This window comes from Limtongia smithiae (genome assembly GCF_038497785.1).
Source record: "Limtongia smithiae strain NRRL Y-17922 unplaced genomic scaffold V1518scaffold_3, whole genome shotgun sequence".
NCBI lineage: Eukaryota > Fungi > Ascomycota > Lipomycetes > Lipomycetales > Lipomycetaceae > Limtongia > Limtongia smithiae.
In genome coordinates this window covers 229788-247561 of record NW_027117624.1, presented here as the reverse complement: position 1 = coordinate 247561, position 17774 = coordinate 229788, and the positions used below count along the sequence as shown (strand labels likewise).

General features: G+C 56.2%; 9 protein-coding genes across 9 annotated transcripts; 5 read left to right on the top strand and 4 right to left on the bottom strand.

Moving 5' to 3' along the window:
* Positions 1 to 10: 10 nt before the first annotated feature.
* On the top strand, positions 11 to 4232 carry V1518DRAFT_413165 (uncharacterized protein). Its single transcript, XM_066903251.1, has 3 exons — positions 11 to 263; positions 323 to 1796; positions 1848 to 4232. The coding sequence occupies exons 1-3, from the start codon at positions 176 to 178 to the stop codon at positions 4138 to 4140; spliced, it is 3855 nt and encodes a 1284-aa protein (XP_066760569.1). The 5' UTR covers positions 11 to 175; the 3' UTR covers positions 4141 to 4232.
* Positions 4158 to 5766, bottom strand: V1518DRAFT_413163 (DNA glycosylase). The gene is made up of 6 exons (XM_066903250.1): positions 5462 to 5766; positions 5364 to 5407; positions 5282 to 5305; positions 4583 to 5231; positions 4298 to 4528; positions 4158 to 4250 (listed from the first exon to the last, which is right to left on the bottom strand). Exons 1-6 carry the CDS (start codon positions 5504 to 5506, stop codon positions 4215 to 4217), a joined length of 1029 nt encoding a protein of 342 aa, XP_066760568.1. The 5' UTR covers positions 5507 to 5766; the 3' UTR covers positions 4158 to 4214.
* Positions 5199 to 7394, top strand: V1518DRAFT_454670 (putative methyltransferase-domain-containing protein). The gene is made up of 2 exons (XM_066906542.1): positions 5199 to 7082; positions 7130 to 7394. Exons 1-2 carry the CDS (start codon positions 5660 to 5662, stop codon positions 7369 to 7371), a joined length of 1665 nt encoding a protein of 554 aa, XP_066760567.1. The 5' UTR covers positions 5199 to 5659; the 3' UTR covers positions 7372 to 7394.
* On the bottom strand, positions 7363 to 8865 carry V1518DRAFT_413158 (uncharacterized protein). Its single transcript, XM_066903249.1, has one exon. It carries the CDS (start codon positions 8830 to 8832, stop codon positions 7381 to 7383), a length of 1452 nt encoding a protein of 483 aa, XP_066760566.1. The 5' UTR covers positions 8833 to 8865; the 3' UTR covers positions 7363 to 7380.
* A 611-nt stretch (positions 8866 to 9476) lies between these two features.
* Positions 9477 to 10724, top strand: V1518DRAFT_381681 (Metallo-dependent phosphatase-like protein). The gene is made up of 2 exons (XM_066901654.1): positions 9477 to 9761; positions 10038 to 10724. The coding sequence occupies exons 1-2, from the start codon at positions 9495 to 9497 to the stop codon at positions 10596 to 10598; spliced, it is 828 nt and encodes a 275-aa protein (XP_066760565.1). The 5' UTR covers positions 9477 to 9494; the 3' UTR covers positions 10599 to 10724.
* Positions 10725 to 10857: 133 nt separating this feature from the next.
* On the top strand, positions 10858 to 12546 carry V1518DRAFT_195262 (uncharacterized protein). Its single transcript, XM_066900881.1, has one exon. It carries the CDS (start codon positions 11035 to 11037, stop codon positions 12199 to 12201), a length of 1167 nt encoding a protein of 388 aa, XP_066760564.1. The 5' UTR covers positions 10858 to 11034; the 3' UTR covers positions 12202 to 12546.
* A 153-nt stretch (positions 12547 to 12699) lies between these two features.
* V1518DRAFT_413153 (uncharacterized protein) lies at positions 12700 to 14665 on the top strand. The gene has a single exon (XM_066903248.1). The coding sequence runs from the start codon at positions 12891 to 12893 to the stop codon at positions 14562 to 14564; it is 1674 nt and encodes a 557-aa protein (XP_066760563.1). The 5' UTR covers positions 12700 to 12890; the 3' UTR covers positions 14565 to 14665.
* On the bottom strand, positions 14549 to 15898 carry V1518DRAFT_448925 (FAD dependent oxidoreductase; the record flags this gene model as incomplete). The annotated part of the gene is made up of 1 exon (XM_066906493.1): positions 14549 to 15898. One exon carries the CDS (start codon positions 15896 to 15898, stop codon positions 14615 to 14617), a length of 1284 nt encoding a protein of 427 aa, XP_066760562.1. The 3' UTR covers positions 14549 to 14614.
* A 35-nt stretch (positions 15899 to 15933) lies between these two features.
* On the bottom strand, positions 15934 to 17696 carry V1518DRAFT_413151 (uncharacterized protein). The gene has a single exon (XM_066903247.1). It carries the CDS (start codon positions 17558 to 17560, stop codon positions 16001 to 16003), a length of 1560 nt encoding a protein of 519 aa, XP_066760561.1. The 5' UTR covers positions 17561 to 17696; the 3' UTR covers positions 15934 to 16000.
* Positions 17697 to 17774: the final 78 nt, after the last annotated feature.

The window sequence follows — 17774 nt, the reverse complement described above, 5'->3', positions numbered from 1 at the left end:
CTGCGTTCCTCCTTTTTTGCACACATCTTACTTCCCGACTCTCTATCGTCTTGCCTTTCCCTGCTGGCGCGGATCGCCGCCGTGTACATCCTCATTCGAACCCGACCTTGCTTGTATTTCCAGTCTTTCGTGTGACGTTCCTTTTCCCGCTACTCCGATCCCGATCCGGTTCGCGATGCAACAGCAGCAGTCCCAGCAGCCCGGCCGTGGGCGCCTGCACATCGCCCATCGGCGCTCGCCGTCAGAGCTCACGCCGCTGATGAGTATGTATTCTTGAATGTTTGGATGCAGATCTATTCAGTTGCTTACAATGGGTTTATAGTTGAGCAGCTGGCGTTGCAGGCGCAGATGGATCAGCTTCAAGTGCAACAGCAGCAGATTCTAGCACAGCAGCAACAATATGGTCTCGTGCCAACGCAAGCTGGCATGCAGGCCGTACCAGCTTTCATTTCATCGCCGTCTTCGAACTATGCGCCTTTTCCGCCTCCCAGCAATGGGCCTGGGGGGCCTGGAGCTTCTCATCGACGCACGCAGTCCTCGGTACCCGGATATAATAGTTATGCGGCCACTCCGCCCGTCGGCCGCGGTGCACCCAAGCCGCCTAACATGTACGAGCAGTCTGCACGAAACATAAATCGCGGCGGTAGTCAGCCGCAGGGCCATGTGCGTCGCCACTCGCTTGCGCTGCCGGAGGCAAAACGAGCTGCACAGCTTGCTCAGGCTCAAAAGCAGACCAGCGGCCAACCGACAACATCTGTAATCGGCGACTTTCAGTTTCCCCAGCCAAGGCCTTCTGCCGATGCAGGACAGTCGTCTTCTGCTCCAGCTGGCCAGCCTCCGATGAGCCGCCACAGCCATTCTCGCAGCCAGGGCGCTCCGGTGGACTTTGACGAGACTGGACGCCAAGCACAGCCGTTCTCTGGATTTAATTTTGGCCAAAGCTCGTATGGTGATCTGCACGAACGACGAGGAAACGGTGGACAAACGCATTCTAGGTCGGGATCGCGCAATTTCGATAGCGACTGGCGACGAAGCAGTGTCCAGCTTCCACACGACGCTGCCCAGCAGTTACAGCTATCGCAGCAACAGCTATCGCAGCAACAGCAGCAGCAGCAGCAGCAACAGCAACAGCAACATGTACAACAAGCTTACTCTGGTCACAGATCAAGATTGTCTGGATCATCTATGGGCACTTACCAACCACCTCCGATGATGCCGATGTTTCCGCAAGCACCGCAACAGCAGATGCAATATACGGACTTTTCACAGATGCAGTTCCCTGTGCAGCAAATTCATATTGCGCAAATTCAATCACAACAACGAAAGTCTCTCTTTCTGCCGTATCTGCCTCAGGCGTCGATTCCTACTCTGCTGAGCCAGGGTCGTCTCGTGACCGGCACTTTGCGCGTGAACAAGAAAAACAGGTCGGATGCTTACGTCGCTACGGATGGTTTACTTGATGCCGACATCTACATTTGCGGATCGAAGGATCGCAACAGAGCGCTTGAAGGCGACATTGTCGCTGTTGAACTTCTCACTGTTGACGAGGTTTGGGGATCCAAGCGTGAGAAGGAAGAGAAGAAGAAGAGGAAAGACGGCGACGACGCGCAGACTGGATTGCAGCGACGCGGAAGCTTACGGACTCGGCCATTGCAAAAAAAGAACGATGACGTTGAAGTTGAAGGCCAGGGCCTCTTACTAGTCGAAGAGGATGAGATCAGCGACACTAGTAAACCCCTATACGCCGGCCATGTCGTTGCAGTGATGGAGCGTACTCCTGGTCAGGTTTACAGTGGGTAAGTTTATTTATCAATGTTCTTCGTGGAGTACAGCACTAACTGATTTAGCACTCTCGGACTTCTACGACCATCATCGCAGGCTGCCAAAGAGAAGCTCGAATCAGAGCGAAAGGACGACAAGCGAGAACACGAAACTGGGCGGAATGAAAAGCCCAAGATCGTGTGGTTTAAGCCGACTGACAAGCGTGTGCCCTTGATAGCCATTCCGACTGAGCAGGCACCACGTGACTTCGTGGAGAACCACGAAAAGTACGCACTCACTCTCTTCGTTGCGTCCATCAAACGATGGCCGATCACGTCACTACATCCGTTTGGCATGCTGATAGAGTCACTTGGACCTGTTGGAGATCATGATGTTGAAATCAATGCTATTTTGCGGGACAATAATTTCATTAGCGACAAATTCTCTGAAATTATCGTGAATAGTGTGCAGACTTTGACGAAAGAAACTGAGGAAGATCTTTCTCAGCGTCGGTCGTTTGAGGATGAGGACGTATTTTCGATATCGACATCTGTACCTGGTTGCGCAGAGCATGCATTCCATGTGGCGAACCTACAGGGCCCTATGATACAGCTCGGCGTGCACATTTCAGATGTCAGTTATTTTGTGCAGCCCAACTCGCCGATTGATCGTGAGGCAAAGCAGCGCGGATCGGCCGTGTTTCTGGCTGACAAGACTGTCGCCATGCTACCAGATAATCTTCTGAAAGACTCCCTGTCGTTCGCTCCTAACAAGCAGACATTATCTTTTAGTGTCTTACTCGATGTCAATCTGGAGGCAGAGAAAGTCACGAACTTGTGGTTGGGCCGTGCTGTCGTTAAACCAAGGCGCATGCTGGCAATGAAAGATTTTAAAAGCCTGCTGGATGGTGAGAATTCGAACGACGACTTAAGCACGACCGTGGGGATTATAAGGCGTGCAGCCACTGGTTTTCGAAAACAACGACTAAATTCCACTGTTTCCGACATGCCGTCTTTTAATTTACTTGATCAACTTGAAGACGAGCGAGTGCCGGTAGAGATGAACATTTTTGAACGAACAAAAGGATCGCCTTTTCTGGACGAGATTATGGTCAGAGTGAATTCGATCATCGGTGCTATTTTACAACAGAAGCTAGGCGAGAAAGCTCTCTTGCGAAGACACGCTCCTCCAAATAGCCACCGGCTCAAGCAGTTTTTAGAGCGGATGGATCTTTTGAAACTTGATTTCGATGGAAGCTCAAGCGCCAAGCTGCAAAACAGCCTCTTTGAGATTCGGGACCATGACACTCTGATGGGACTTGAAACTCTTCTCTTGAAGACTATGTCAAGGGCGAAGTACATTGTCGCTGGAAAATTTGATAAACCCGACCAATTTCATTACTTGCTGAACCAGGCAGTTTACAGTACGTTTACGTCCCCGACGAGACGTTATGCGGATATTATCGTCCACCGACAACTGGATGCGGCATTGAATGGCAAGGAGTATCCGCTTGATGTTGAAGCGATTTCGAAGCTGTGCGACCACTGCAACGACCGGAAGGACGCGAGCAAGAACGCAGAGGAACAGTCGGTACATTTATTCTTGTGCGAGGAAATCAACAAGCTGGCGGCGTCTACAGGACAGATTATTAGGGACTCAATCGTGATAAACGTTTACGAGTCGGCGTTTGACATTCTTGTTCCGGAATTCGGTATTGAAAAGCGGGTTCACTGCGATCAGTTGCCTCTTGTGAAGGCGGAGTTTGACAAGAATACGCGAGTTCTGGAGTTGTATTGGGAGAAGGGCGTTGATGCAGCGACTTATCTTCCTGAAGATGAGCGGGAGAAACTGGATCGAACTGGATCGCAGTACGTCAAGCGTTCGTCGAGCATTGCGTCGGCGGTGGCGCAGGAGCACGACGGGATTAGACGGATGGTTGCAGAGATGGGCAACTTGAATGTCGATGACGACGGGACACCCGTGTTTGACGGAGATACGCACGGTGAAAACGGGCTGCTGTCATCAAAGAGCTTGCCGCCGTCCCCGATCAAGCGGTCGCCGTCGCCAACTGCACGCGCAGCTGACAGCAAGCCGCAGCGCACGGTGTCGATGACAAAGATCAACGCACTCGATGATCCCGCTAGCTCGTCAACTTCGGGATCGTCCTCTTCGACCTCGTCATCTTCATCGCCGACCGCCGGAGCGGTTCACGAGTCTGCGCTCACGCCGTATCTCAAAGGTGTTGCGACAAGGGTCGAGAATGGCATGCTTATTCAAGAGATCCGGGAACTGCGACACGTGCCGGTGCTGATTCGGGCCGACATCGAGAAAAGTCTACCGTGTCTTACGGTACGGACTTTGAATCCGTTTTACACTTAAGGGATATCTGAGGGATATTAACGTGATGTATGATACTTGATTAGTAAATATAATGTCCATGACGCCATGACGTGTTATGAGGTTCGGTTTAACTCGGCAATGAATATGACCTGAGCTGATTAGCATTGGTAATATGAAGAGAAGGAGGGAAACATACTGCTTGTGCCCAGCCGGCATACGGTCCCCAGAGATCGCGCAGACTGAGCGCGATCGCGTCGTAGGTGGTTCGGGAAAGTGTCTTCGTCTTTGCGGCTTGGGTGGCGAGCGCTTTTAGCTTCGCGGTGGACTGTGGCGGGCCGCGCGACGAGCGTGTGTAGTGTCGTTGAATGATTTTCCAGATGTGTGTGTCGATTGGTACGGAGTCGTGGCAGTCGAACGCCATTAGGGCCTGCTAAACATGTAAGCACGGTGAAAATGTGCAACATCAACAAGAAGAACGCACGACGCAATCAGCGACTTTCGGTCCCACACCCTGAAACTGAAGCAAAAATTCGCGGACTTCAAAAAATGAACGGCCGCGGAAGCTTGCGAGCGTGTTTTCCCTAGGGTCAAGCACATTCCAGGCGTGCAGTTTTTGAGCGGTTTTATAGACGTATTCTGCACGATATCCGAACCCGAGATCACGTAGTAATGCAACTGTCGACGGTGCGGACGGTGAGGAATTTGTTTTGGGCGGTTCTAAAAGCGCAGCAGGACTGGGGAAGGTGTAGTAGTCCACGGAATTATATGTCGTAATGTGTGTACCGAACGTGCTGCAGAGGGCGTCGATCATCTTGGTGATGCGTTTGATGCTGTTATTACTGCTGCATATAAAACTACACAGCGTTTCCCATGGATCTTGCCTCAGCATGCGCACGCCACGAACATTTGCGGTGTCGGCGGGGGCAGTGTCGTCGATCGCGGCGGAGACGATGGTATCGTAGTGCGGGTCTCGAGCGGAGAATTCGCGATGCAGCGCTTTGAGCGAGATGTCGGCGTTAAAGTAGTCGTGGATTACAGCGTCAATTTCGGGACAGGGGAGAAGACTGCGATAGAAGGTCTTATTGGAGTGTTGGGTGAGCACGACGACGGTGTCAAGCATTGGTGCGACCCTCGATGGCTAGTTAGCGCTTCGTATACTCTCTGTCGCTTTCAGGCGTACCATTCATTGCCGTCTTTGCGCCATCTACAGTTCCATGCATTAGGACATCTGCGGAAACAATTGGGGTGAAGCGTGTACATACCTGAAGGACTGCCCTCCTGGTAGTATCAAGTCGAGCGCGAGTTCCTTCAAAACCGTCAGTATCAGCCCTAGCAGAGTCGCAACGCAAACGTCACATACATTGAACGGCACGCGCAACTGTTTCCAAGTCTGTGCCATCGTCATCCTGCCTGCTTCAGCACAGGAAACTGTTGGTTGGCGGCTGGCTTAGTCAAGGAAGGGGTAGGTTCGCCGGTGTAGTTTAGCCGAACGCGTTCACGACGCGTTGAGCGTCACGCGTCAAAATTTCACTTCCCGAAACGGCACATCCGGACTAGCATGGCGGCGACGAGTACTACGATGGACATCGCAGACCCAGCGACACACAGGCTTATTATTTGTCGCGCGGTGCATGGTTTTCGCTTACGGGATTGGCTACTTGCGTCGTTACCGCGGCTTGAATTTGTTGTTGGAGGGAGTGGAGGCGGACGGCAGGACGTTGTGGTGCCTAGAGCGAGTCAACGTGCGAGGGATGAGCTGTCAGCGCTGATAGAGCACTGTGGGAACAAGACGGCGACAATGCCGTTGGCATTGCTATTGCGTGCACAGTGCTTTGTGGATTCCGACGCGCTCGAGGAGGCCGCGCAGGATATTGTGGCGGTCAAGCGCGCTACTGGCGTGCGGTTTTCCTACGACGACGATGACGACTTGGTCCCGTTTGCACGAATATCAAGGGATAGCACCGGAACACTGGTATGTGAAATCAACGCGGTACTCGTCGATAATCTACACGCACGTATCATGCGGGGGCTTGCTGCGTTGGATGATGGTAGCGGCATGCGTATCTACGCTGCGCCAGAAGCAGCTGGTACAACAACGACAAACACCAACGACGAACGAGGAGATAGTGTGTGTTGGGGCGGAAATATTTTCCGGATCGTACCTCGGGACCCATTTCCCGAGCGCGTTTTGCGGTGTGTTGGCGGCAGAGGACAGGACGGTACTGTGGAAGTGGAGGCGGAAGTGCACTACGCACTTGTCAACGAAATGAGTTTATTCCCCCGGGAGCTGCGAACTGTGGAGCGGATATGGGAGGTCAATGTGCGCGTTGTGAGCATTGATGGTGGCCCGGTGTCCGCTGAGTTCGTGGGCGCACGGCCAGTAGCGATGACCGGCGTCTCGCCGCGACGCGCACGCGGCGCAGTGCTTGCTACGTTACGAGTCGTGCCTGCGGACGAGTTTTATTTGCAGCTCGAATATATTAGTCGTGATGATGACATGTTTCGCGCTGTGGTGCCGCTTGTCCTTGGTCCGTTCCGCGCATCGACGAGTATCCACGATGAGGAAGAGGAACCAGTGCAGACGTATCGTCCGCTCTACGTACACTCCGACGATGCTGTGTATATTCAAGAATCGTTATCCGATCTCCCGGGTAAAATTTGGGATTCTGCATACTTTCTAATGGAGGCTGTCGCGCAGAACCTGGCGGAGCTACCAGACGGTTGCAGCGTGCTTGATTTATCCTCCGGAAACGGCGCGGTAGGGTTATACCTCCGCCGACGCATGCACGGACGGCGACTGCAGATCTGTCTGACGGATTTGCCGGATGCGGTGGCGCTGATTCGGGATAACGCGGAGCGGGTTGTAGCGGATGGGACCGCGAGTGTGGAGGCGCTTACTTGGGGGGATGAGAACGCGGTGAAGACGCTTCCATTCGCGCCGTTTGATGTGGTGATCGCGTGCGACTTAATTTACGAAAACGGTAAGTAGGCACGTGTGAAGTGTTCACCACAATACTAACGTTTGCAGAATATTTTCCGGCACTGCTGCGGACGCTGGAGCAAGTGGTTGTTCCCAGCAAGACGAGTTTGTATCTGGGATACAAGAAGCGTGGGCTCACGGCAGCAGAGAAGGCAAGTATATGGGCAGAACTACAGGCACGGTTTGCGGTGGTTGAGTTGATGGAAAATGTGCCCGAGACAGCGATCAGCGGGGAACAAGGGCTACTGAGTTCGAACGTGGGGGTAGAAGTGTGGCGTATGCAATCATGACAACTCATTTTATTGTTTGGGCGTAATGTCCAGAATGCTGGTGTGGGCGAGGGCCTCCTTGAGGAGGTCTTTGTCGGTTATTTCGTCTGCGCGCATGTTTGCGACCATGGTGCGCCATTCGATTTTCACCTTATCAGCGAGTTCGGTAAAGTGGATGCCCATTGCACGGTTCCGCGCTTCAGCGAAGAGAGACATTGCAGCGGGGTAGTTGCGCTGCTTGCAGTTGAGGACGCCGAGACTGTATAGCGCGATGGACTGGCACACGTCAAGGTCCTCGAGCTCTTCGGGGGGGATGTACTGGCGGTCCTCGACGGAGTCGCGGAGGGAGACGATGGTGGAGATGGTGTCGTCGAGCAGTTCGCAAGAGAGGCCGACGTACTTTGAAGCGAGCTCGGTGTCGCCGTCGACGTCGGCAACTTCAGAGGCGTAGTAGTAGATTGAGCCAATGTCGACGAGCGCGCGAAGTATGCGAGTCGGGCTCTCCCCGATGCGGCGCATAAGGCTCACGTTCTCGCTCTTGACCTGGTATGCTACGCCCAGACGGCCAGCATCGACGCAGATGGTGGCGTAGAAGTCGCGTGTGAGTAGCAGGGTTTCTTCGAGGTCGCGTTGGATTCGGACGAAGGGCGCACGGGGATGGTATGGTCCGACGAGCCCGCTAGTGGAGATGTTGAGCCGGCCCAGGGGAACGGGGGGGTCAGATTCAGGCTCGAGGTCGGCGTGCAGGACGCGTGCATAGTTTGCGGGAAGTCGGTTCTGCGCGGTGTCAATCCAGAATGCGAGCAAATGTGCGCGGTCGCGAAGGTACGCGGGGTCGGGACTAGGAGGCATTATGTAGGTGAGCTCGACGACACGGACGGCGACGCGCATGTAGCGGACCATCATGTGCTCGGGCACGAAGCCGACGCGCCGTGGATCGTCGAGCAGCCAGATCATGCCTGCGTGGAGTAGGTCGGTGTAGATCTTGCACGCGTCGTCGTTGCGACGCATCTTCTCGAGCACTTCACAGGCTTTGATTTGTAGACCGGTGTACTCGTCGGACGTGGGGGTGAGGTCGAGCCGCTGCGCGACGTCAAGCGCCGCGAGATAGTGGTCCAACGCGTGGGCGTACTCTGCCACCGCGCCGGGGTCGAGATTACCGTCAGCGTCGTCTCTGGCGTCAGCGTCGTCTTGCATCTTGTTGCCTCTGTATTCTGCGCGCAGGCCGAGACGGATGAGCGCCGCGACGTCTTTAGGAAAAGGATTACCGGGAAGGAGGAGGTAGAGGGTGGCGGAGAAGGATGCAAAAGCGACTAGGGAGATGGTGGTCCAGAGACGGAAGCGGGAGGACGGTGGAGATGCTCGTGGTGGCGGGTGGTAGGAGGATGTCGTAGCGAATCGGTAGATGCGTGGGACCGGACACGCCGCTACTTTGAGCGGCAGCCGCGCATGAAGGGCTGTCCGGGGCAAACGTCTCCACATCGGGGTATCAGGGAGCGTGCGGTGAGAGTATATGGTCGATGCCGACGGATGAAGTGTTCGCACTGTGTAGGGGTTGTACGCTCAGTCACGTGCCGCTTCACGTGCCGTTTCACGTGCACTGCTACGTGCAGATACTCACGTGAATGTAAGCGGCACGTGCTGAGGTGTGTGTACCACACCATCGCCTTGTTGTGCAAGCAGCCAGAGAACCCAACACGTGCGAGGGCCCTGGCGGTCGCGACTCTCGAGAATCGCGATCGATTTGATAACAGATATCAATAGCGACGCGACCCGGTCCGCCAAAAATGGCCGCTGCCTCTGCCGTCCCTGGCCGTTCTTCCTCAGTCCGTCCGACATCCGCCGGCGCTTCTTCATCCTCTGCTGTAGTTGACCACTCCCCCGCCGTCCCGCTTCTCCCGCTCTCCATGCCGCCATATCGCGACAACCCATTCGACCAAACCGAACAGCGCCGGCGCGCCAGCGAGGCCGACCAGGAGTTGACGCGGCGTCCGCCGCGTCGGCTCAACCGACGCGTGTGCCTTTCATTTGTGCTCGGACTGGCGCTGCTGCCAGTGCTGTACCTCTTCCTCGTGTATGTCCCCACCCACGCGCCAGATATCTACGTCGTGAAGCCTACGGTGAAGGTCGCCGAGTACCCGACGATGAACCTGCCGGTGGGCCACCGCATGGTGTTTATTGGCGACATTCACGGTTGCAACGTCGAGTTTGCGCAGCTGCTGGAGACGGTCAAGTTCGACGACGCCACGGACGAGTTGATTTTACTAGGCGACTTTATCTCGAAGGGCCCGGATTCAATCTCTGTGCTCGAGCTCGCGATGGCGCACAACGCGGCGTGCGTGCGTGGCAACCACGAGAATACGTTGCTGCGGCGGTACGCGAAGAAAAACGGGCAGCATTTCGACAACGATGTGCGCGACCGCATGGCGGACGGCAGCAAGGGCGGCCTAGAACATTTTGATGACGACGATGATGATGAAGAAGTGGCATTGCTGACTGCAGCTGGATCTGTGGAGCACAAGAAGCAGAAACATGGCAAGGGGCGCCACAACGCACGCGACACGCATGAGGAGCACGAGCACAATGAAGAGCAGGTTAAGCATGATAAGCATGCGAAGCATAGCTCGCACGCTTCGCACGATGACGACGACGATGACTGCATGATGCATGAGATGAGCGACGACGAGCTCGAGTCCGGCGACTTTGACGTGAGCGAGGGCGGGTTCGTGCACGTGCTTGCGGACGAGAAGAAGATCATCAAAAAGGCCACGCAAGAGCAGATCGAGTACATGGACTCGTGCCCACTGATCCTGCACTTTGCGGAAAAGATCTTTGGGGAGGACCACGGGGACGTGTCTGCGAGCCACGCGGGACTGATGTGGAATGAACCCACGTACGAGAACCAGGACCCTGCGGTGCTGCTGTACATCCGCACGTTGTTGCCGCCGGATAACACGACGGCGTCGCCGACGCGGGACGGCGTGCTGTGGAAGTACGTATGGAACGACTACCAGGCGACACTGCCGGCGGCGCAGCGCCGCACGGTGCTGTACGGGCACGACGCGAAGACGGGCCTGTCGGTGATGGAGTACTCGAAGGGGTTGGACTCGCGGTGCTACAAGGGCGATTACCTGACGGCGCTGGTCGCGACGAAGATTGGGGTAGACCAGTGGACGCACGAGGTGGTGAGCGTGAAGTGCGATGTGCACGACCCGAAGCTGCCTGGATATGTGGATGGGCCCCGGTAGGGCATTTTGGGGCAGGCGCGACTTGCGCCGTGTATGATGCGCGGTGTATGATAGCGCACGGTATGATAGCGAGTTGTGCACTCTACAGCGCACTCAATTACATGATACAGCGGACAGTTACTGGCAGCCGTAGTCGCGTTTCACAGTGGCCCCATCAGGCCCGTCACATCCCGCTTCTGCTCGCCGTGAAGCGGAGCAGAGGCCGTCAATTTAGAGTGGGCCCAGCCGCGTGGTGCGCCGGCTGTGGCGCAAATGTGCCGCCGCGTGATATTTGCGCAGTGGCTGCACGCGGCTTGCTCACTGCGGCGCGCTCCTCGCCAAACCACCTTCTTCACCCGCCTCCTTTTCCTTTCCTCTCCTCATCCTCTCCCTCCTCTTGCGCCTGCTCCCCGTCCCCCCCTTCGCTGTCCCCGCCGTCGCGCCGCCGCTGATCCTCATGTATCGCCTCGGCTCCGGCGCGTCCACGACCTACGTCGTCGGCGCCCTCCTCGTCCTCTTTGTGATCAAGTTCCTCTTCTTCACTCAGATCCCGCTCGCGCATCAGGCTGGCTCTGCCGCCGCCCTCGCCGCCGATGCCTCTCGCGCAGCCGCCCAGGCCGGCGGCGACAGCTACCGTGATCTTTCCGCCTCCGACGCCTCGCCCCGTAACATGCGCGACAACTTCGACTCCTTCGCCGAGTACCGCTACCGCGACGTCTGCCGCATGAACTCGCTTGAGCTACACAAACCCTTCGAGCCGCTTTGCGAGTCCAAGGAGAAGCTCCTCACTGCGATGTCATCTGGCGGCCGTATTGGAATCGACGCGCCTTACCTTCCCCGCGATTGCGACATGCGTTGGTACACCACCGAGGAGTCCTGCGCCATCCTCGAGCGCTTCGACCGCGTATCCATCGTGGGCGACTCCATGATGCGCCAGATGCTCGGCGCGCTCTACGTCCTCCTTCGAAAGGACCTCGGCTATGGCGGCGTCACCCAGTGGAACTTCAACGACCAGGAGAAGGCCGAGTGCTTCTGCAACTCCCAGGTCAACGTGAAGTCCTGCTCGCTCCAGACTATCTACGCCACCAAGGACATCGTCAAGTGGGACCCCAACTCGTTCGCCTGCGACCCGGCAAAGGTCAACGTCTTCATCAACCTCCAGGTACGCTACCCCCAGCCCGACGAGGAGATCGCCCGCTACGGCGAGGACCTCGACAACGTGCCCCCTGGCCGCAAGGTCGCCTTCGTCTACGGCCACGGCCTCTGGAATGATCTCGACGTCCAGGCCACCCTCAACTTTCTCGATCGCGCCGAGTCCGTCGTCAAGCAGCGCTTCCCAGAGTACTCCCACGACACAAAGACGTTCCCGCGTCTCTTCATCACCCCCAATGCCGCCGGCCCTCGCAAGCAGGACGCCTTCATCCTCACCCAGGGCAACAAGCCACTCATGATCTTCGAGAACTCCATGTACGCCGTCCTCCCTGAGCGCAACTTCGACGTGCTCGGCACCTGGAATATGTCCATTCAGTCCACGTCTCTCGACGGCGTCCACTGCGATATCAAGGGCAATCTCATTAAGGCCATGATGCTGCTGAACTGGCTCGACCGGGTCGGCGCTGAATAAGCTCACAGCGCTCCGCTTCACTGTGGCCTGGCCGCATGTCTTCACTCACAATCCACACACACAACGACACTGCCCCGCAAACGCATCTCGCGGCCAACACAACCATGACATTCTCATCTTCCTCACTCTTCTCTCGGATAAAAGCCTGCTGTCTCTGCTTTGCTGATTTTTTTTTTACACTCCTGCTGCGGACACGATCATATGATAATTCAGTCATGACTATGATAATCATGCGGTTGTCCAGGCCTTTCCTCCTTTTGTTTTATAGTTCTCTCTGGTTCTTACATCTGTATTTATGCGTGTCTTTCTTGGTCACTTTTGTCTCGCTCTCCTTCTGACCGCGGATTTTGGTCGCTTTGTTGTATAACCGCGTGGTGTTTATGTTTTAGCATTAGCCTGTGACTTCTTCTATACATTAATAGTTTGCATAGACTTGTGTGATACAATCGGGTGGCCTTGTCTCAGGCGACCTTGTTTTCATTCGCTCTTGTTGAGACCATAATCGTCCTTATGTACGCACAGAGCTCTAGTTCGAGTTCCGCACTGCGTGGCTTGGAGCACTTCGTGCGTAGCGCGCACAGCGGCAGCCGTTCCCAGGGCTGGCCTTGCCGGCGTACGCCGCTGGGGCTGGACCAGCCTCCGCCGTAAACATCCACACCAGCGCCGTCGCCGCCGGGCTCCACGCTACCATGTCCTTCCAGTCTGGCCACCTCTCTACCTTTGACGACTTCCTCACCGCCGTCCTCGTCGACTCCCTCTACTTCTGGATCACCGTCCTAAAAGTTCACCCCTCCCATCGTGCCCCTCGTGGCCCACCCCCAGCCACCATCACCTCCCTCGTGCGCGACAATGCTCGCGACCCCTGTTCGTTGCTCTCCCGCTTTCTCGAGCTCCAGTCCGTCCGCTCCTATGTCTCCGGCTTCTCCCGCAGCGGCAGGCTCTCCGCCGAGTTCAAGAGCCACGCGAAGCGCTATCTCTGCATGTACCTTCCCTCTGTGCCATATGAGCTCGGCACCACCGAACGCTACCGCGCCGCCTCGCACCGCTCCGAAACCTGTGTGATTGCACGCGCACATATCAGCGCGCTTGCGCCAATTCCGCACCTCACGGGTAAAATGGTCGCTTTGTCGACATCCTCCTCGGCTGACGTCGAGACGCTCGTTAAGCGTGATTTTTCTATTATTTATTCACACCGCCTCGGCGAGAGCTGTCTCATGCTCGGTCCGTGTCGGTTCGTAAATCACGACTGCGCACCAAACTCGCGGTTCGTTGCACACGGGGTGCATGGCGTTGTTGCGGTTGTTGCGTTGCGGGACATCATCCCCGGGGAGGAGATCACGGTCTCGTACGCGGACAATTACTTTGGTGCGAAGAACAGGGAATGCATGTGCGCAACATGCAAGCTGCGCGGGAGAGGGTATTTTAGAGCTCGAATCCCGTCAAGGTCTGCACTATCTAGATCCATGACACCGCGGGGCAGCGCACACGACGACGAGGTAGATGAGGACGAACACAAGCACGACGCGGACGACTCGGAAACTGAGTGCGACAGCGACCAGACCTCTGACGAGGATGTCAACTCCAGCGGACGTGTGCACCGCACCCGGTCGGCACAATGGCGCAAGCGTGAGTCCCGCGCGAACAAGGAAATTGCGGCAGCAGAAGAGGCTGGGCGAGAGTACGGCAATACTACACGCGGCGGTCTGAGGCGGTCGACACGGGCGGTGAAGAGGCCGCGGAGGAGTGTTTACGAGGACGAAGAGGAAGTACAGGCCAAGAAGCGTGGCAGGGCAAAACCCACGCCGGTGTGGGAGCGGCTGCAGCAGCAATTGCAGAAGCAGAAGCAGATGCAGGGCGTGCAGTCGCGGCTGCTTGTAGCCAAGCCACCGCCGGGCGATCCGATGGAGCTCGCACAGATTTATAACGTCTACCACGGCTCTCTGGAGAAGAACGCCAGTAGTGACATCCAGCCAGACAATTTCCAGTACAAGCGCTGCATGAACGAGAACTGCAACCTCACATTCCTGCTCGCATGTGGTTCCAAATCCGCACAGCCGGTCGCAGCCCGCACACCGACCCGCCGGAGCCGCGCAGCTTCGACATCCAAGAGCCTGTTCCTGGACACCGAGTGCGAGAAGTACGTGCAGTCTCACTCCCGCAAGCATCTCCCACTGCGGTGTCTGCGGTGTAACAGGCACACGGCGATATACGGCCAAGAATGGCCACATACGAGCTCCGCAACATCGAGATATGAGCGCGCGACGTCGACAGGGTCAGAGTCATCGCTCTCTGATGCGTCGAGTAGTGTCGGGTACGGACGGTACAGCGACGCCACGAGAATGGACAACTTTGTTGTCGTATGATAGACGGGATCAATGCTATGTATACTACACTTACTTGGGAATTAATTCTTCTAAGCGAGTTCTGCATCTTGCAAACTCATGATTGGCGTGCCACCACGGCTTTCGTCTTCGGTTTTGATGACCTCGTCGCGCCAGCCGAACTTGGCGAGCAGACACTCGTCTAGCGTCTTTTCGAGACAGCCGACCACGTACTTACCGAGTACCGGCAGGAACTTGAATGCGTGGCCGCTTCCGCCCGTGGCGATGAAGAGATTGCTCACACCGGGCATGTAGTCAAACAAGAAATCATGCGACGGCGTGTCGTTGTACCAGCATATGCGGGCTTTGCTAAAATGCCGTGATGCAATGTTCGCGCCGAGGTATTCTTCCAAGCCCTTGCGAATACAGTCGTCGGCGTCTTTGGGCAGATGTGTCCGAGCCTCCGGCACCTCGCCTTGTGAATAGCACACGCTAGGCGGTTGCGACGACATACGTCCTTGCTCGCTGATCGCAGGCAGGTAATTCGTGTATCCGTAGGAATGGCGCGCGGCTTTGACTATCTTTGACTCGGGATGTGGTGGGAATGCGTAGAAGCCGGAGACAAAGTTGATGTACACGGGAAGGTGCTTCGTGGCTTCGTATTCCGCGTCAGTGAGCTGCACAAACGCGACAGGTTGACCGGTGGCCAGCGTGCGCGAGGAGAGAGGAACAAGGGAGTCGGTCCATGCGCCAGTTGCAGCGATGACAAGGTCGGCGGGGAATACGGTACGGTCTTCCAATTTCAGGCCGGTAACAGTCGTTGGGCCGTCAGTGGAGTACACAATCTCGGAGACGGCCTTGGGGACGAATACCGCGCCGAGCTCGAGGCATTTGTTGAACAGATAACCAACAGCTTTAGAGGCATATGCCCAGCCTGCTTCGCGGCTGAGGTAGCCCGACAAACCCTGCAGCGCGCCGTTGTGGAGGTGTAGATTCTTCGCGGCGTCCTCACCAGACGCGAACTGCATGACGGGCAGCCCGAGCGCAGACACTGTCGCAAGCGCGTCGGCAAGGTACTTTGGGTTTCCATCCGGCGTCATACATAGCAATCCACACTCGGAGTAGTACTCGCTATACTCGCCATGCCATCCCTCGAGCGCCTCGACCACCATACGCGCGTACACCACGTCGTCATAGTCCGCACGCACGATCCGCGAAATGTCAACGCTCGACCCGTCCGGGACCGGGGGCGTGCTGCGGTCGAAGAGGGTAACTGATTTGTAACCCGCGAGAAGAAGGTAGTACGCCGTCGACAGGCCAAATTCGCCACAGCCTATTATCGCGATTTTGGAGGTCTTAGACTGTACTGGCGACATTGCTGGGGAGCATGTGGCAGAAGGGCGATAAAGTGGGGTGAGTTGAAAGATGACCGGAATATCTTTAAACCTAAAAATACATAGCTGGATAAACTTAATCTATCAACCCATCAGGAACGCGCGCCGGCGGTTGTCCTCCCGCACGCTGGAGACGGCTTCCACGGTCAGCATATGCATAACCACGATGTTGCGGAGGATGTACATCTTGAACTGTGCGCGCGATACCGCGAGGTTCTTAATCGAGCCTGTAAGCAGCATTGTTCTTGATAGCGGGGCCACGTCGACGTCGCCCTCGCCGCGCTGGCGCTTGTTCGAGGTTTCGGTAGACATTGTCGACGCGAGGCAGTCGACGGTGCCGTCGTCGCGGGTAGAGATTAAGATCTCTATGCCATCCACATGCACGCATGCATCACGCAGATCCATAGGTAAGCGCACTGGACCGCTGTCACTCGGCACGCCGTCGGCCACCGTCGCAAGGATTGCGGTCATCTTAGCAGCGGTCGTGGTGCCTTCCACAAATTGCACACCCCACTTGCACCGCATGCCCTCGCCGTTGCCGCCAGTCGTGATGTCGTATGCACGCATAACAATATCTTCGCTGCCGACTTCGAGCACTAGCTCGCGGTCGGGGTCATCGGTGAACGGGCGTTTATATTGTACCCTGCTCTTCTCCGGACCACAGGGGACAAGGCTCGTCGACCCTGGCTTCACGTCGCATAGTCGTAAGCAGATTTCGTCGCGGCCGGTGAGCAGGTTGCGTGAGATCTTAACGGGGATCAACTTTTGCTCCAAGGCACGGAAGTGGTAGTAGCGACATTCTTTGATGAGCAGGTCGCGGTATTCCATAGACTGGAATTTGAGCGGCGTGCCTTTCAAGGCTTGCAGGAGTTGGTCGAATAATTCGTCCGAGTGGGTTGGAACTGACGGGGGAGCGACGGCGGGCGGCCGAATCAGGCCCTTTGTACCCGGAAACACTTCCTGTGGTGACGCGAAAAAGGAGCTAAATCCAAGTGTGAAAAAATTAGGCGCATCGCCGGGTTTCGAGAGTAACTCCTTGGGAATGCGAAACTGCCGCGCTCCTATTCGCACGAAGATCTCCGAGTTGAACAACGCCTTGACGAGCTTGGGGAGTTGATAGTAATGCGCGTCGGCGTAGAGATACACAAAGTGATACTCATCCCGCGGAACGACATAGTAACCTTGCAAATGCCGCACGATGTCGCGAAAGACCTCCGGGCTGCGGTCGATGTGTAGCACCGGGTAGTCTCGTTGCGCGTTAGGTGCTTGACTCTGAAAGAAGGAGGTGAAGTAGGAAGGCGCATCGGAGGATAGAGAAGCACCGCTAAGTCGAAACAGCATGTCGCCGACTTGAACTGAGAAAACTTTTTCGTGCGGTAAGATGTGGGGAATCTTGTTCAGGATCGGAACGCTGAAGTTGACATCCTGTGCGGACGCGGATGAAGCTTTTGCGGAGGTGATGGGTTCTGATGGTATGAATAAGTTGTCCATCTCGGGAGGTACGAGACCGCCGGTGATGAGGTAGTTCATCGCTTGTTCCTCGTCCATATAATTGCTGAGCTGCCCGCCGTCCGCGCTACGGGAGCTGCTAGTTGTAGGCTGCGCATTTGGCGCGGTACCATGCTGCTGCATGACACCAGACATGCGAAATATCCAATTTGGGCAGCTTGATTAGCCGGGATCGTGTAGGCGCCTTACTTGTGGCCGGCACGACACAGCACGGCACAGCACGGCACAGCACGGCAGGCTCTGCTTTCGAGCTCACACGAAATATATGCGGCTCAGGCGTAGGTGCTTGGATCACGCTCTAGTGAGTCGCAAAATATTTCGTGAATCACGAAATCTTTATGAACTCCCA

Bases quoted from the DNA above. Each gene is read 5' to 3' on its own strand.
- V1518DRAFT_413165 (XM_066903251.1), top strand. From the start codon at position 176: ATGCAACAGCAGCAGTCCCAGCAGCCCGGCCGTGGGCGCCTGCACATC. The intron at 264-322 runs GTATGTATTCTT...ATGGGTTTATAG, and splicing joins AGAGCTCACGCCGCTGATGA to TTGAGCAGCTGGCGTTGCAG. The intron at 1,797-1,847 runs GTAAGTTTATTT...TAACTGATTTAG, and splicing joins CCTGGTCAGGTTTACAGTGG to CACTCTCGGACTTCTACGAC.
- V1518DRAFT_413163 (XM_066903250.1), bottom strand. From the start codon at position 5,506: ATGACGATGGCACAGACTTGGAAACAGTTGCGCGTGCCGTTCAAT. The intron at 5,232-5,281 runs GTACGCCTGAAA...CTAGCCATCGAG, and splicing joins CGCAAAGACGGCAATGAATG to GGTCGCACCAATGCTTGACA. The intron at 4,251-4,297 runs GTATGTTTCCCT...TAATCAGCTCAG, and splicing joins ATGCCGGCTGGGCACAAGCA to GTCATATTCATTGCCGAGTT.
- V1518DRAFT_454670 (XM_066906542.1), top strand. From the start codon at position 5,660: ATGGCGGCGACGAGTACTACGATGGACATCGCAGACCCAGCGACACAC. The intron at 7,083-7,129 runs GTAAGTAGGCAC...TAACGTTTGCAG, and splicing joins CGACTTAATTTACGAAAACG to AATATTTTCCGGCACTGCTG.
- V1518DRAFT_413158 (XM_066903249.1), bottom strand. From the start codon at position 8,832: ATGTGGAGACGTTTGCCCCGGACAGCCCTTCATGCGCGGCTGCCGCTC.
- V1518DRAFT_381681 (XM_066901654.1), top strand. From the start codon at position 9,495: ATGAACCTGCCGGTGGGCCACCGCATGGTGTTTATTGGCGACATTCAC. The intron at 9,762-10,037 runs GTGCGCGACCGC...AGCGACGACGAG, and splicing joins GGCAGCATTTCGACAACGAT to CTCGAGTCCGGCGACTTTGA.
- V1518DRAFT_195262 (XM_066900881.1), top strand. From the start codon at position 11,035: ATGTATCGCCTCGGCTCCGGCGCGTCCACGACCTACGTCGTCGGCGCC.
- V1518DRAFT_413153 (XM_066903248.1), top strand. From the start codon at position 12,891: ATGTCCTTCCAGTCTGGCCACCTCTCTACCTTTGACGACTTCCTCACC.
- V1518DRAFT_413151 (XM_066903247.1), bottom strand. From the start codon at position 17,560: ATGTCTGGTGTCATGCAGCAGCATGGTACCGCGCCAAATGCGCAGCCT.